This window comes from Pimephales promelas, chromosome 12 (assembly GCF_988280905.1).
Source record: "Pimephales promelas chromosome 12, fPimPro1.hap1.1, whole genome shotgun sequence".
Taxonomy (NCBI): domain Eukaryota; kingdom Metazoa; phylum Chordata; class Actinopteri; order Cypriniformes; family Leuciscidae; genus Pimephales; species Pimephales promelas.
In genome coordinates this window covers 35,959,477-35,977,700 of record NC_142780.1, presented here as the reverse complement: position 1 = coordinate 35,977,700, position 18,224 = coordinate 35,959,477, and the positions used below count along the sequence as shown (strand labels likewise).

The 18,224-nt window shown below is 36.6% G+C and overlaps 1 protein-coding gene across 6 annotated transcripts in view; it reads right to left on the bottom strand.

Moving 5' to 3' along the window:
- The window catches only part of csmd3a (CUB and Sushi multiple domains 3a), a 310,494-nt gene that overhangs the window by 249,772 nt on the left and 42,498 nt on the right, over positions 1–18,224 (bottom strand). For all 6 annotated transcript variants that reach the window (XR_016145833.1, XM_089118090.1, XM_089118092.1 and 3 more), the window contains 2 exons: positions 14,287–14,481; positions 1,342–1,549 (listed from right to left, as the gene is read on the bottom strand). Coding sequence is in view for 5 of the 6 variants with exons in the window: in XM_089118090.1 (XP_088974216.1) it covers positions 1,342–1,549; positions 14,287–14,481 (403 nt within the window). In the remaining variant the exon portion in view is untranslated. The remainder of the gene's footprint in view (positions 1–1,341; positions 1,550–14,286; positions 14,482–18,224) is intronic.

Below are 18,224 nucleotides of genomic sequence, written 5' to 3'. Positions count from 1 at the left end.
GAAAATACTGTTTTTTCGGTTTATGTTTCCATTTTGCGTTTTGCTAAAATGTTGCCACAGGATTCGCTCCTGGGCCAGGACTGAAATCTGTGGATCTGAGTCATTCAAGCTGCATTAAATCTTAGTTCATATCATTCTCACAAGCTCACAAAAGTCATTTCAAAGGTTTGATAGAAGTCTTGGCACCTTCTGAGGAGCTTCTTTGGACAATCTAACACATAAATCACACATTCCCTTCCCTTCAATTGTCATACAGAAAATCATTTCCACACTTTGAAATTTGGATGTTGAATCTTGTCAATGCATACATTAAATCTGAACGATGCTTTCTGCAGAATGGACTGGAGATGACTGAGTGGAAAGGGGGAAAACACACTCAAAGGGACTAATTATGCATCTGTTTATCAAATAAACAATTGATTTGGTGGGTGGTTGTTGACACTAGGGGAAATCAATGAAATGCAAATAATAGAATTCAACTAAGCATGTAATCATGTATAGTAAGGATAACAAAACAGAAAGGAGAAAAAACCTTTCCAAAACGTATTATTATTATTGACAATGCATCTAATCTAATCTAATCTACTATATATACTGTATATATATATATATACAGTATATATATATATATAGGGTATAAAAGTATTTATATTTTAAATGAATAAATATCAAATATCAACACATAAAATCAAACGACAAATAAATAAACAACCTGTTTTATGTATATATTGGTATATAGGGTATTTATATTTTATATTAAATAAATAACAAACAGCCTACTTATTTATATTTGGGGTATACAGGATATTTATATTTTATATTAAATAAATAATTAATACATAAATTAAAAAATATTGTATTTTTATGCATGGGGTGTATAGTGTATTTTTTATATCAACAATGATATATATGAACGTAAAATGATATATATATGAACATAAAATTAAAATAAATAGATAAATACCCTGTTTTATTTATATACTGCTAGTAAATACTTAAATTAAATTAAATAAATAAATAAATAGAAGAATAAATGAATTAAATATTGCATGTTATATAGGATTTTTACATATTAAAATATGAAAACCAAACATTAAATAAATAAATAAATTCCTTATTTTATTTATATACTGGTTATATGTGGTAATTACAGAAAGAAATGAACAAATAAGTGAATGAATATTCATTTTTATTTATATATGGGTATATGGTGTTTGTTTTCTATCAAAAAATAAAATGAAATATTATTTATTTATTTATTTATTTTATTTATGAAACGATATGAAGGATGATGATATATAAACACTTGTCGATCACAGAAAGCCGCAGTCCGACTCTCACCATATTGTTGGAGGATCGGATCCCTCCACTTCTAACGAGTCGAGTTTGCTGTCCATCTGGAAGTCAGTGAAGACCAGTGAGATTGTGTCTCCCGGATCCGCGAGGATCGTCCACGTACATTCGCCACTGCTCTGATAATCCTTCTGGAAATCTGGACTGGAGATGCTCCCGCTGGACCCGCGGAAGGTCCCGCCACACGTGTCCTCCGCTGCGGACACACAACCGCGACACATTATTCACAAGATAGGTGAAATTTCAACTCAAAATCATTTATTACAGCTTGTTAAATTTTCCCCTTTGTGAGCAAAAACACGCCGTTTTGTGTGTGTGTGTCCCTTTAAATGCAAATGAGCTTTAGCTCCGCCTCTGTTCAGAAGAGGGCGGAGCCTTCACACAAGCTTCAGAGACTCCGGCAATAACAACACAGGCGGATCTCGCTGATTAGTTACATGTAACAAATGTGTAACAGAACCTGCTGAAGATGCTCAGAAACAATGAAAGATCTTTGACTGAAGGCACGAAGGGTCATCCGAGTCAAAGATCAGTTTTGGAGGCTGAATCATTGACGATATGATTATGTCAGAAGATAAAGCTCCTCCAAAATAAATTTGGGTGTTTTTTTGAATATACTTTGCCAACACTATTACATTGTTGTCTGCCAACAAGCCAATAAACAACGATAAGAGCCATTATTATACACCAGGTTGATCGCACTAATTGCTGGTTACGTTCTGAGGCACAGAATGATTGTTTTAATGAGTATTATATGGGTTTTGCAAGCATTTATTTTTCAAAAACAAACACTAAAATCAACACTTAATTATGCAGCTCAAGACTAGCTTGAAAAACGGAGACAGTGTCTGATAATTAATCTGATTAGCTTCTTGCAGGATGAGAGGAAAGTGTCTAAGCAAACACTTAATGAAGAGTTTTTATGTAAAACACATATACGCTAATGCAACATATTGCACACATAAGTCGTATGCGAAAAAAAAAATGTGCAAATGGATCATTGCATTTAGTCACTCTCATGTCAATCCAAACGCATATTGCTTTGTTTTTCCAATGCAACACAAAAATAGAAACTCTGAAGCTCTTTTACATGAAACAATCACTCAAATGAGCCGTCAAGCTTCACAAAAGCACAATACTTCAAGCCTTCAGAAGATATAATAGCTTAATGTGAAAAACAGACTTATTCTCTTGTCATTTATTAGTCATTGATGTTTCTCCAAACTTGTACGACTTTCTGTCAGATGGTTTGACAATGAAAGTCAATGGGGTCCAAAATAATAAACTCATTTGGTGTTCTGCAGGAAGTCAAACATGTGTGCGCTATTGCTTTAAAGAGTCCAAACATTAAAGTTCAAGTTATTTCCACAGGTCCATATCCACATCTGACAGCGAGAGATATGATTCCCGATTTGTAAATGGCATGCGCGTGTTTAAATCTGATTTTAAATGCACATTATGAGTCCAGGAGCATATGCGGATTCAGAAGCTTCAAAGCAGAGGAACATCCATTACTAATATTTCGAAAAAAGCTTACCTATTAATGCATGCCGGCAGTCCGTGTTCCCTAAGCTGCAAATTGCCTTACATGTCGGTATTTCTGCCCTAAAAAGCTATTTTAGGCGAACTCATGCTTTATCACAGGACTCTCTCGACAGATCATGCGAGGAGAAAATAAGCCTTGAATTTCCAGCCACTCGAGGACCCAGATCTGCTTCAATATGCAGGTAATGTTAAATATTAGCAATGCAGAGGAGAGTTGCACGTAAACGAAAAAGTGTCGAAACAGCAGTTTACACGACAGCTTATTTTACAAACCGCCCACTTTGATAGGATGAAACCGTCTGACCAACATATAAAGTGACTAAACTATTTGTTTTCCACATTTAAACCACACGAACAGAATAAAACAAGGTCATTTAAAGGGCTTTAATTGTGCCTTTCGTGCAGTGTGTAATGCTAAAGCTCAGCAAAGTTTACAGGTCAAAGTTCAAACAAATAAAGCGTCTCCTAAAAGAAAGACGAACCGTTTCAGACTCTTGTGTTTCTGACTTGCATGTAAACCTGTTGTAAGTTCATTTAAGTGAGCATAATATGAGCTTTAATGATAAATGATGAAATCTAATATGATGAATTATTTACATTTATACCATGGAGCCATTAATTTTCTAAGAATTAATTGGATGGCCGTCAGTTTTGCCTTATTGATAAATTATGGTGCGGTACTCTCCACAAACCGTTACATAGAAAATATGGGAATATACAGTAAAGATTTATGATCCAAAAGTATTTAAAACTTCAAATCAGTCATTTCAAACTCGTTCGTGACTCTCCGTTACAAACTCGTTCATCAAAATGAACAATTTCGAACCAAATGACTCGAAAAAAGATTCGTTCATTTTGATGAACGAGTTCAAACAGGAGAGTCACAAATGCTCATCACAGAACAGAGCAAGGCGAGCTTATAAAACTTAAACTTTGTTATTTATTTATTAAATGAGCGATCGTTTCGCTTGATAAGACCCTTATTCATCGTCTGGTGTCGTTTAAAGCCCTTTGAACAGTTTGCACTGAAACTCTCATTTGGACCCCATTGAAGTCCATTATATGGAGAAAAATCCTGGAAACCTTAATTTCTTTTCGACTGAAGAAAGAAAGACGTGGACATCTCGGATGACACGGGGGCGAGTAAATTATCAGCAAAAGTTTTTTGAAAAGTGAACTACTCCTTTAGCTGCCCAAATGTAATATCTATTTTGATGCTTCTAACGGGAAAAAGTCATTATTTTAGCATGAAAAGCTTGCTGTGTCTACACAACTTTAGCTATGTTTACATTTCCTATTTTTATGAGCATTGTGGGATATCACATAATAAAACACTGGATGGAAACAACAATATGCACATAGAAAAAACGTACACGCTCAATTGAGAAGGATACGCTTTCAACCGATAAACTACGAAGGAAACACGTTTACTGAATAAATCCCTACTTATATCTTTATTACTGGTATTTTGCACCAATTTTCAAAGTCGACTCTTGAAGACGGGAAGTAAACGCTGCTTTATTCACTAATGTTTCATGCAATTTTCAATTTTGTTTTCAGTTTTCATAAGATAAAGCTGCAACTCTGGATGGAAACATAGCCTTTATTTGCAGCCGGACTCAATTTTCCAATTTTCCACACTCAACCAATCAGATTAGAGCTTGCCAGATCAAGAAAGTCCTTTGTCTTTTCCTACTTGCAATTAGACAGAGCGAGCGGTCAATGTCCAGTCCAGAGAGAGCAGAAGTCTCGGTGAATAAGGCGTTCGCTGAATCTGATGATGGGAACATGAAAGCTACAGGATAATAGATGGGTACATCCCTTATCCTGGCTCATTAAAGCAGAGCCCAGAAGAACAAACAGACACTATGAGGGATTAATGTTGCTTATCAAGATTCCTTTGGATTCTCATTATCTTTCATTCTGAAGGATGAACTGTCGTTTTTTTTGTTCTTTCATCAGACTGGAAGTTCAACACTCCTCTATGAGTGTTAGAGAATAAAACCCTGTTGAATATAGGCGTATTACATTATGGTTTATATTAGCCTCGTTTGACTTTTTAGGGCATGCAAAATGTATTTTCGCATTCAACCGAAGTGAATTGCATCATTTTACAACGATGTGCCTTGATTTTTCATTAAAAAGCACTGTGTAAAACTAAGAAATCAAGCATAATTTTAAGCATGACATTGTCCATTTAGTTTTTGGGGCCACTGTCTGAACACATCAACTGCCTCAGATTATGAACATGCATTAACAACACCAAAACTCAAGGATGCATATTAGCATTTCTAGCCGGTACACTGTTAGACCTTACCAGGTTTTTTACAGTAAAATACTGGCAACACTGTTGCCAGTAATATACTGTAAAAATGCACTAAAACTATTAAGTTGTATTTTTTAGTTAACTTGAGTTTTAGTGCATTTTTACAGTAATGTTGCCAATGTTGCCAGTATTTTACTGTAAAAAACCTGGTAAGGTCTAACAGTGTAGCATTTCTAGGCTGAATTAATATCAAAAGAGAAACGGCTTATAGACCTCAGATTTCTTGTCAAATCTAGCAGTTCTCTTTCAGTTTTGGATGTGTTTTGTGTTTTTCTCGCTGCCGCTCACACACATCACCATTGACCGACAGATAGTTGGTTTATTCATTTTCCTCCCAACTCCCATTTACACACATCTCCTCCTCCTGTGCATCCAGTGCCAGGCAAACATCATCATTATTAGATGTAGAGTTCAGCACACAGGTTTACATGCGATAACAATGTGTAATGATGCATCACAGGTGTTCATTCGACAGCTGAATCACACACACACACTTATAGAGCACATAAAGAAATCAATAATCACAATATATGAGATTCTTTGGCACACGGCGCTTTATCTTCCCCAGGACAGAAACCTTGTAACTGGAGGAAGCAAAATAACTTTGGTGGAAATAGAGCATGGAAAAAAAAAATCTTGGTATTGCTCAATTAAGTTTTAATTGTGAATGTTGACAATACAATTTATTTTTCTCGCATACTGTTCGAATGCCCAAAAAAAAATCTGTTCATTTAATCAGTTAATGACTTGTGCAATGAATTGCGTTTCCCATCAGTCTCTGTGGCTTCACCCTTATATCTAATGATCTTGCATTAGCACTACAAAGTTTTCTGTTAAAGTACAAAATAGTGACGACAACAACAGATCCAGATGATGGCCTTTAGCAATGTCTGTATTAATGACACTTATTGTACATTTACATTCCTCCATTTTTTTTTTAAACTGAGAAAAGAAATAGAAAAGAAAGACTTACATCACTTGGCAATGGTAAACAATGGGGGCAAATACTTAAGCTAAACAGTGAAACTACTTACTGAAAATAATGACAAAGTCAAATCTAATTGAAAAATTAAAAATGTAATTGAAAAATTTGCAGTTGAAAGTGGAAGTTGGGTTAAAATGTAAAATTATTAATAAAATTATAAAATTATATTATTAATAAAATTATAATTATTAATAAATTAATAAAATTATTAAAATTAAAAATTAACCAATTTGGGTTTGTCCATATTTTACCCAAATCTGGGTTAAAACACAGCATTGTTTAGAGTGTTCACACAGACACACACACACACACACACACATATTGTATACACATATGCGATTGATCGCGATTTAACAGCACTCATTTATATAAATTATATATATTTTTTGAATGTTATATTTATATGTATGTGAATATATATATATGTGTGTGTGTGTGTGTGTGTGTGTGTAAACACTCTAAACTATGCTGTTTTAAATTTGGGTTAAAACAATGTTGTTTTAACCCAAATTTGGGTAAAATATGGACAACCCCAAATGTTGGGTTAAAAATATAATTAAAAAATTTAACCCAACTTCAACTTTCACTTTCAACTGCACATTTTTTAATTACATTTTTAACCCAACATTTGAGTTTGTCCATATTTTACCCAAATTTGGGATGAAACAACCCAGCGTTGTTTAGAGTGTTCACACACACACACACACACACACATCCACATGCATAAATATAACATAAGCATAAATATATATAATTTCTATAAACGAGTGCTGTTAAATCGTGGTCAATCGCACGTGTATACTATTATATATATATATATATATATATATATATATATATATATATATATATATATTGCCGTTCAAAAGTTTGGGATCTGATTTGGGAAAATCAGACTTTGAACGGCAGTATATACACACACATAAACTGTTATGTTACACTCTAAAAATTGCTGGGTTGTTTTAACCCAACTTTGGGTCAAATATGGACTAACCCAGCCATTGGGTTAAATTTTTATTAGAGCATTTTTAACCCAACGTTTGGGTTTGTCCATATTTGACCCAAATTTGGGTTGAAACAACCCAGCATTGTTTAGAGTGTTCACACACACACACACACACACACGCGCGCACACATATATCCACATACATATAATTATAACATATGCATAAATATATACACTCTAAAAAATGCTGGGTTGTTTTAACCCAACTTTGGGTCAAATGTGGACTAACCCAGCCGTTGGGTTAAATTTTTACATTACATTTTTAACCCAACATTTCGGGTTTGTCCATATTTGACCCAAAATTGGGTTAAAACAACCCAGCATTTTTTAGAGTGTATAATTTCTATAAACGAGTGCTGTTAAATCGTGGTCAATCGCATGTGTACACTATTATATATATATATATATATATATATATATATATATATATATATATATATATATATATACATACACTCTAAAAATGCTGGGTTGTTTTAACCCAACTTTGGGTCAAATATGGACTAACCCAGCCGTTGGGTTAAATTTTTACATTACATTTTTAACCCAACATTTCAGGTTTGTCCATATTTGACCCAAAGTTGGGTTAAAACAACCCAGCATTTTTTAGAGTGTATAATTTCTATAAACGAGTGCTGTTAAATCGTGGTCAATCGCATGTGTACACTATTATATATATATATATATATATATATATATATATATATATATATACACACTCTAAAAAATGCTGGGTTGTTTTAACCCAATTTTGGGTCAAATATGGACAAACCCGAAATGTTGGGTTAAAAGCGTAATGTAAAAATTTAACCCAACTGCTGGGTTAGTCCATATTTGACCCAAAGTTGGGTTAAAACAACCCAGCATTTTTTAGAGTGTATATATATATATATATATTGCCATTCAAACGTTTTAGGTCAAATATGGACTAAATTTTTATTAGTTAATTTTTAACCGAACGTTTGGGTTTATCTATATTTGACCCAAAGTTGGGTTAAAACAACCCAGCATTTTTTGCATGATTTTTTCAGCATGATTAATCTATTGACAGCACTTTTGCGCACACACACACACCCAACACATTATATGAGTATTGCTTTTAAGCTTCTTTTGGATGAACTGTGCTGCTACTGGCAGACATGGGTCCTGAATTCAGAAGCCTTTGAAATGATAATGTGTTTTACACTATACATTACATTTTTATGCCGAATTTCAGCATTCATGGTCGGGATATTGCTCTGAGACAAACAACTCCTCTGTGAAAATGGGTTTGATGTACTCGGATTTGGAACCGGCTGCTAAACGAGCAAGGAGGCAAACAGAGATAAGATAAGCTCGCTTTCTCCATGCACTAAACTGTCACCGCGAGGAAAACATCTCAGCGTGTTCGGCAGGGTTTAAGCTGTCAGAGAGACCAAGTCTCCTCAGTTACCGGAAACATGTGTCCGACAACCTGAAACTGCTCACACAGCAAGAACTGCAACGCTTTTGAGAGTGTGTGTCCTCAGTCGGGCTCGCTCCATCTGGATCGGGAGATTTCTGCCACTCGAGTGTTTCTGGAGACTCTTGGATGAGCTCCGACATCACGAGAATGGGCAGTTTCTCTGAGGAAAAGGGATCAAAAGACCATCTGCCCGTTCTGAGGGTCCCGGAGAAGATGGAGAAGTGTTGCAGAAATGTTTTCCCATGGCTATTCTGCTACAGAGTTGGTTTGTATTTCCATTGAAATTCTCTCATCAAGTTCTCCGAACAAACTCTGTAAAAGTTATTCCAGTAACAAGAACTTTCGTTTAAAGTTATCTGGTCGAGTTAGGTAGTTAGGCCTCCGTTGTAGTCTCGAGTTTCTTGCAGGAAGGAACACGTCTCAATAGTCCTCATTATAATAATTAATGCGCATAATAAAGGGGCGGGGCTTGATTGTGTTAGTTAGTAGTGTGTTAAACTGGTGGTTACGGAAAGGGGCGGGACATTTCCCAAACACACTCAAAACGCTCGACCAATCACAGCACACTGATCCAGCCAACCAATCAGAGCACAGTGTGCTTTCAGAAGTAAACGCTGTAACTCGCTGCTTCACTACTAATAACTACTGTTAATGAATTAACGCTAGATGTTTTGCTATAAATTACACACATGACATCTGAAGATCTCATTTTTCTCAGTTTTTCGCTTTAAATCTCTTGACAAACTAAAAGACATAAACGACATTTGTTTGTGTTCTAAATGAAAGACACCGGTTCTGAAGGTCAGCTGGCTTATTTTTCTCAAAATAAGGATTTATTGAGTCCACATGTATGGTTGCCACCTTCAGTGAGGCAAAATAAGGGACACCCATACACGAGATAAATAAATAATTAAATGAAATAATAACAAAAAATGTGTCAAGGGTATGGAACTGGTTATTTCAACATGACGACTTGAAGGCTCAACAATAAACCACGAGAAAACATGACATCAAGTATGTGAGCTTGCAACAAAAAACATTTTATATTATTATTTTACATTTTATTATTTTATTATTTTACATTTTATAATTTTACTTATACCAGTAATCATGTTTTTGACAATTCTGCATGGATGGGATATTTTTATTGTTTTTATTTACTCAAATTGATTTTGAATTTATTATGTAATTTTTTTTAATTTGCACTTTTAAAACTTTCTTTTAATTGCCATAAAGTGTGTATTACAGATATGACCATAATTTAGTATGCATATATGATTAATATTTAATAATACCAACATATAATGTACCACATGTCATGCAAACATGAAACTCTGCTTCTAACCGCAGGACGAGATCTGTCGCTCACACACACACACCTCTGCGATGCTGTTTGCGATTTTGTTTCGGGAATCACCGACTCGTTGAACTACGCAGATAACGATGTAAACTTGCGACCATAGTTTCGGGAAACAAACAGCGTTACTGACAGACTGGGAAAACAGGAGCCGCAACACTGGAGAATAATGCATGCTCACCTGTTCTAGAAGAGCACAAAACCAAGACTCTGTAAAAGGACATAAATCCTCTTTAATGTTTCTAAAAACTGGATATTTATTTTCTGAAATGCACACGGCCAACAGGTCTAATATTCTTGGAAGATTTGTCACAGGTCTTCCTCTCATCCGGCATGAACACACAGCAGTCGTCCGCCGACTCATTCAAGCGTCATCTCTCCCTGCGCTTTGCATTTAAGAGCAATATAGTTGGCTTTAACGACATCCAGAAGGGGCAAGCCTCCAAGCCCAGATATCCTCATCAAAGAGGATCAATTTCACTCGCCTGAAGATGAAAAAGCATGTGCTGAAAAGCCTGGGGTCAGAGAACGTATAAACAGATTCATCCCTGTCTGAGTGATTTGGCTGTAGCACGAGGCCACGGGTCTTTCGTTTCACTGAACGAGACCAAAAGACACGACTGGCACCAGTTATTCTCTCTTGTGAATCATCCAGAATCACATAAACGCCCGGCCAATTTTCATGTGTTATATTTGATATAACACTAATCAAAAGGCATTCATTTAGACCGTGAGATGAAGTAGTGCGACCGTGCAACTATCCCGGCTGAAAATAGCACATTGAAACAGGTTTTGGGGACGTCAGGATACGACACAGAACAACAGCTTTGCCAAATGGACCAGCTAAACTAACTACAAGCAGCAAAACGGCACGGATATTACATTCAAATAATCACATAACAGGCAATCGAATATAATTGACCGGGACTAAAAAATACAGCTTGGAAAATACAGTGGCCCACACTAACCAGGCTTTTGGGTGGATGAATGGATGGATGGATGGATGGATGGATGGATAGACAGACGGATAGAACGATAGATGGATGGATGGATGGATGGATGGATGGATGGATGGATGGATGGATGGATGGATGGATGGATGGATGGATGGATGGATGGATGGATGGATGGATGGAACGATAGATGGATGGATAGATGGATGGATGGATGGATGGATGGATGGATGGATGGATGGATGGATGGATGGATGGAACGATAGATGGATGGATGGATGGATGGATGGATGGATGGATGGACGGATAGAACGATAGATGGATGGATGGATGGATGGATGGATGGATAGACAGATGGATAGAACGATAGATGGATGGATGGATGGATGGATGGATAGATAGAGAGACGGATAGAACGATAGATGGATGGATGGATGGATGGATGGATGGATGGATAGAGAGACGGATAGAACGATAGATGAATGGATGGATGGATGGATAGACAGATGGATAGAACGATAGATGGATGGATGGATGGATGGATGGATAGATAGAGAGACGGATAGAACGATAGATGGATGGATGGATGGATGGATGGATGGATGGATGGATGGATGGATGGATAGATAGAGAGACGGATAGAACGATAGATGGATGGATGGATGGATGGATGGATGGATGGATGGATGGATGATGGATGGATGGATGGATGATGGATGGATGGATAGAGTTATTTGTTAGCAACTTCCAAGTTTACTCGAATCAAAGAGTTGAACCAGTTTGACTTCAAGCCAATTAAACAGGGTTTCGTAACCTAAACGGCGAGTCACGAATGCTGTCTCTGTCTTCATTCATCCAGCCAGAAGCCACTGAAGCAAAACTAATAAGAAGATGAGAGGCTATAATACATCAAACATGTTTGCTGGTTAAAACGCTTCTTAATGAGGCCTTTTCCATACAAAAAGTGAGTTTTGAGCCATGTTCATCTTTCATCAAGCACAAACGATATAGCAGAGCTCATTTTTCACATATCCAAGGGATCCAGCATATTCTGTTTTCATGCAAATCTAAAATGTAAAACGCTACCCACAATACCTGAGTGCACATCAAAGATTCTCGCGCTGATAATTAAAGCAACACCTACATTATTAACTGTATTTCCAAGGCTTTTCCCACTGGGCCGACTGGCGTTTGATTGTGCCGTGCGAAAGGAGACTAATGTACAAGAACTGCAGGAATCTACAGCAGAACGCTTCATAAATCTCCATATCTAACGCAGTCCCAGCCAGACAAATGAGAAGCACAGAGAATTTTAAGAACAATACAAGTAAAAAAAATTTTAAATTCAACATAACAGAATAATATAAAAGCTGCATTTATCAAAGCCAAAGCCGGAGTTTTCTGGGCTTACAGCAAACTAGCGAAACAACACCGAGTCTGCACCCTGAAAAATGTGTTTGTACACTTAAAGCATTCCTACTTCATGTCTGAAAGTCATGGCATTGCATAATAAAATATCACAGCAAGTGGCATTTATAAGAGAGACAGCACATGCAAAACACTTCAGAGAAATGCATTCAAATATAGTATTTGTAAGGATTGTATTAGGATAGGAGTTTAGGTGCTGAATTTTGATATTCTAGACATTATCAACTGGCCGGAGTTTCGAGATCGCAATAGACGTGACGGACTATAATGCATCAATGAAATGCAGCTCACAGCCAATCTGTTCATTTCGGTGATTTATATCCGTTTGGCAAAAACTGAGATGCTGAAAAACATATTTAACGGCTCTGGTTTCGCACAGTCACGCCGCTCTGCCATTGGTTCGTGCAGTTCCCACTGACCAGCCAATAGCGTGCGAGCAAGCCTCAGCACTGTATGCCTGTATGTAGGCTTCAGTATTTCAGAGAAACGAGTTCCCCCCATTGAAGACTCTGATCCCGACTCCGACGTCTGAGGAGGAAGATGATGAGGAAGACTAAAGTGACACTTTAATTTAGATTTGTTTTGTTCATTAAACATCTAGGCTTACAATTACCGTAGAATATGACCGAACTGACCAAACACAATTCTACCATGGTCTCACTGGCTTTTTTATTTGCCTATATTAATAAAAAATATGTATTAATAATAAAAAATGATGTATTGAAGCAATTCAAAATATGCTTTTTTTTTAATAAATTGTAATTCCAGAAAAAGTTGCAGGTAAAAATATAAGTGGCTGGTGGGCACAAAGTTTAATTTCACACTCAACAAATCACCAAATCACCAAAACACTGGCCTAAATATTCAATAAAACCATATATTAGCGATGATTTTAGTTTCAGGTCCAGACAGATATGTCTCTGATTTAAAACATGGGAAGTTTGATTCATTTTTGTGAATTAGTTTAAGCTGTGTTTCAATTAATTGTGAGTGATTTTTAAAAAAAATATATATTATATTAATTATATTATATTGATAGGGCTGTCAAATCGGTTATTCACATCTTACAGTTTTCAAGTTTGTGTTTATATAATGTGTGTGTGTGTGTGTGTGTGTGTGTGTGTGTGTGTGTGTGTGTGTGTGTGTGTGTGTGTGTGTGTGTGTGTGCACTCTAAAAAATGCTGGGTTGTTTTAACCCAATTTTGGGTCAAATATGGACAAACCCAGCCATTGGGTTACATTTTTAAATTACATTTTTAACCCAATGTTTGAGTTTGTCCATATTTGACCCAAAATTGGGTTAAAACAACCCAGCATTTTTTAGAGTGCACACACACACACACACACACATATATATATATATATATATGTGTGTGTGTTATATAAATACACACACACACACACACACACACACACATTATATAAACACAAACTTGATTTTGACAGCATGATCATTAATTGTTGTTTTAAATTTAATCTGTTGACTATAAGGTATTATTATATATTTATCCATATAAAAATGTAATAAAAAAGATTAATACAAAATGATTTAATAAAAAAACGAAAATTAAACGTTCCTTGTATTAATTTAGACAAAAACATAATTTTACTGCATTTTGCATCTACTTGGGAAAGTGTGTTTTATTTTTAAATGATGGGTCCTGATTGAAAAAAAAAGAATAATTTCAGAGCATGTACATAATCATCAAGATATATTTAAATATTGATTTAGCTATAATCACTCAGCCCTTTAAAGTTAAATGTCATTACAAAAACACACATAGTTCTGAGAAGAGCTCGATCATCATTTGATTCCAGAAATTGCTTTGATATTTAATCATCTAATGCACTGACATTCAGAGTCTCGCAGAATCAAGCGACGCTCTCACCTCTGCAGATGGGGATGGGGAAGTCCCACACGGCCACATTAGACGTGCTGGTGACACAGGTGAGCTGAGCGTGGCCGTCGAGTGTGTATCCCGACACACAGTGGTACCGGATTCGGTCTCCCACGTTAAAGCTGGATCCGTTCAGGACTCCTTTGGCAGGAACGCCGGGATTCCCACAAGAACTGCTTTGTAGTTCTGAAGACAGACAGAGATGCACAACTCAGATGTAGACGCACATTTACTTGAGTACTGTACTTTGAGAATGTGTACTTTACGTGAGTATTGTCTTTTTCTGGAAACTTTGACTTTAACTTCACTACATTTCTGTCCAGGTCCTTGAGTAGACAGTTGTAGCATCAATCAGGAGATGGAAAACGTGATTTAGATCACAGTTTTTTTGCAGCCTATTGGTTTGTTCAGCACTTTTGCTTTTGGCTGGATTTCTACGGACCACTCGATTCAAATGTGCATGAATACTGTAGATGTGTACTGGGGTTTTAGATTTAAAAAATAAAGATGATTATGATCTTTTTTTGTCAATTCAGTTCTAAAAGCTCTTAATTCCAGATACATTGGCAGGTGTTTTCAGAGGCATACGGTACTGTAACCTATTACACATACAACAATGTAAGAATAATAAAACAATGCATTGACATTTGACAATAACGAGTACTTCCACTATACTTTTACAGTACAGATATACTGGTCACATATTGCTCTGTTTCAAGTAAAAGATGTAAAGCTGATTTTTACTTGAGTAAAAGTACAGAAGTACTGGTTTTTAAAAGTACTTAAGTATCAAAAGTAAATATCAATGCATTGATTTATATGCATTGACAATTTATATTGCCTTGTGAGACGTAAGTCTGAACTGCATGTTATAAAGTCAGAATTGTGAGATAAAAAGTCACGATTATCTTTTGAAATGTATCATTCTGTGGCAGAAACAAGCTTCCATTGAAAACTGATACATTTTATCATTGAGGAATTTAAAGTTTAAAGGAATTAAAATCTTTTGTAACATCACAAATGTCTATAATGTCACTTTTGATCTATGCAATCTGTCTTTGATGATGAAAAAGTATTATTATTAACAAAATATAATAGAACAAAGTATAGTAATGTAAAATGCAGAATAGATGATGCATCCATACAAACAAACACCTTACAAAAAAAAATAAAAAATCATCACATGACACGAACATTAACCTGTTCAGATTTCTGTCAGCACCAGAAATGAAAGTTTGGTAACAGAAAACTGCATTATGGGAAATTACACCATAAATCAATGTCATCCAGACAGAAAGTGCATATAATGGCATCCGCACAGCATGTGAACAACACAACGAATGTCTTTTAAAAGGTCCTTCTAGTTGTACATTAGATGCACTTTAATGCATTCCACTAATGTGCTTTTGCATTATAATTATAGAAGAATAAATAAGTGACCCTGTAAAACCAGCAGACGTGCAGAATTACTACTTGAGCGTGAGCTAGAGCATTTGCTCAGTGGTAGAGAGTCAGCGAACCATTCATTTCATCTCACTCTGTGCTCTTAAAGCATCTTAAAGCCCTCATCACTTCCCACCAGCAAGACCATTATCTCCACGTCACTCAACGAGACAGATCCTACTTTTCTTAATTCAGCTTTAACAACAGTTCGTGACCCCTGGCACCAACGCGTCGCACAAACACGTTTCCCATTTGGGTTTTCTTCTTAAACGATGGCACTTGAAGTTGATCAAATACGCTCACGTTTCTGCATATGAACACGCCGCTTCCATCAGCTCATCTCCTCGCTCGTCCCGCTGAGCTTTACGCCTGTGATTCGGAGGCATTCTCTGTTCATTACGACAGGTTGGACGCTGTGGCTTTTTGTATTATGACGGTCAAATAAACGGCCCGGAGTGGAAGCGAGTGCGGATCGGAACAGAAAGTGTGTTGAGGTTTTACCTTTGAGACGGGATTATTTATTTTTCTCCCCGTTTCTAAAGAAGCAATTACAAACCTGGTCCCTCAGCAGGTGGAAAAACGAAATAACACAAACAGAGACGTGATGAAGCGTGTGTGTGATTGAGCTCTGACTGATGGACACACACGAGACTTTACCAGACGGAAATTACTTTCAGAAGAAGAACGTTCCTTCTCAACGACACTCGAGAGCTGTGATTGTGGAAATACAAAGTCCATTGATGATCATTCTGTCTATCTATCTATTGTTCTATCCATCCATCCATCCGTCCATCTTTTATTCTATCGATTCATCCATCCATCCATCTGTCCGTCCGTCCGTCCATCCATCCATCCATTCATCCATCCTTTATTCTATCTATCTATCCATCCATCTATCTATCTATCCATCTATCTATCTATCTATCTATCTATCTATCTATCTATCTATCTATCTATCTATCTATCTATCTATCTATCTATCTATCTATCTATCTATCTATCTATCTATCTATCTATCTATCTATTCATCCATCCATCTATCCCTCCATCCATCCATCTGTCCCTCCATCCATTAATCATCCATCCATTAATCTTCCAATCATCCATTGATCTGTCCATCCATCCATCCTTTAATCATCCATCCATCCATCCATCTTTTATTCTATCCGTCCGTCCATCCATCCATCCATTCATCCATCTGTCCCTCCATCCATCCATCCATCCATCCATCCATCCATCCTTTATTATATCTATCCATCTATCCATCTATCCATCTATCTATCTATCTATCTATCTATCTATCTATCTATCTATCTATCTATCTATCTATCTATCTATCTATCTATCTATCTATTCATCCATCCATCTATCCCTCCATCCATCTATCCCTCCATCCATCCATTAATCATCCATCCATTAATCTTCCAATCATCCATTGATCTGTCCATCCATCCATCCTTTAATCATCCATCCATCCATCTATCCATCTTTTATTCTATCCGTCCATCCATCCATCCATTCATCCATCTGTCCCTCCCTCCATCCATCCATCCATCTATCCATCTTTTATTCTATCTATCTATCTATCTATCTATCTATCTATCTATCTATCCATCCATCTGTCTGTCCATCCATCCATCCATCCATCCATCCATCCATCCGTCCATCCATCCATTCATCCATCTGTCCCTCTATCCATCCATCCATCCATCCGTCCATCCATCCATTCATCCATCTGTCCCTCTATCCATCCATCCATCCGTCCATCTTTTATTCTATCGATTCATCCATCCATCCATCCGTCTGTCTGTCTGTCTGTCCGTCCATCCATCCATCTATCCATCTTTTATTCTATCCATCCATCCATCCGTCCATCCATCCATCCGTCCATCTTTTATTCCATTCATCTATCCAGCCATCCATCCATCAATCCATTCTTTATTCTATCCATCCATCCATCCATCCATCCATCTATTCATTCATCTATCGGTCTGTCTTTTATTTTATCTATCTATTCATCCATTCATCCGTCCGTCCATCCGTCTGTTCATCAGTTCATCTTTTATTCTATCTCTCTATTCATCCATCCATCCATCCATCGCATAAGCTCAACAATAAACGTGACGAACACAAGTGGCTTTCGATGGTTGATGCTCTATATTCAGATCTAGTTTAGTCTGGGTCAGGTTTCCTTTACAGTTTGCGTAGGATGAGAGGATGTCGAGCAACCTGTTCATGTTGGCATCAGTCTCATTCTACCTAGTGACAAATGAATTTGTGCCAAAATACCAAAGTAGAGGTTGACTGGACGCAACAAATGAAATGGAAAAATGCTTTCCCATAATAAGCCTATTTTACTCTCCATGACCCATCAGTAAGACCTGTGAGAACCACGACAATAAAACATCCTCATGTTAAATCATAAATGACGTTATTCACTTTCCTAATACCTGTTTCATCTTGACAAACACGAACGGTCACTGCGT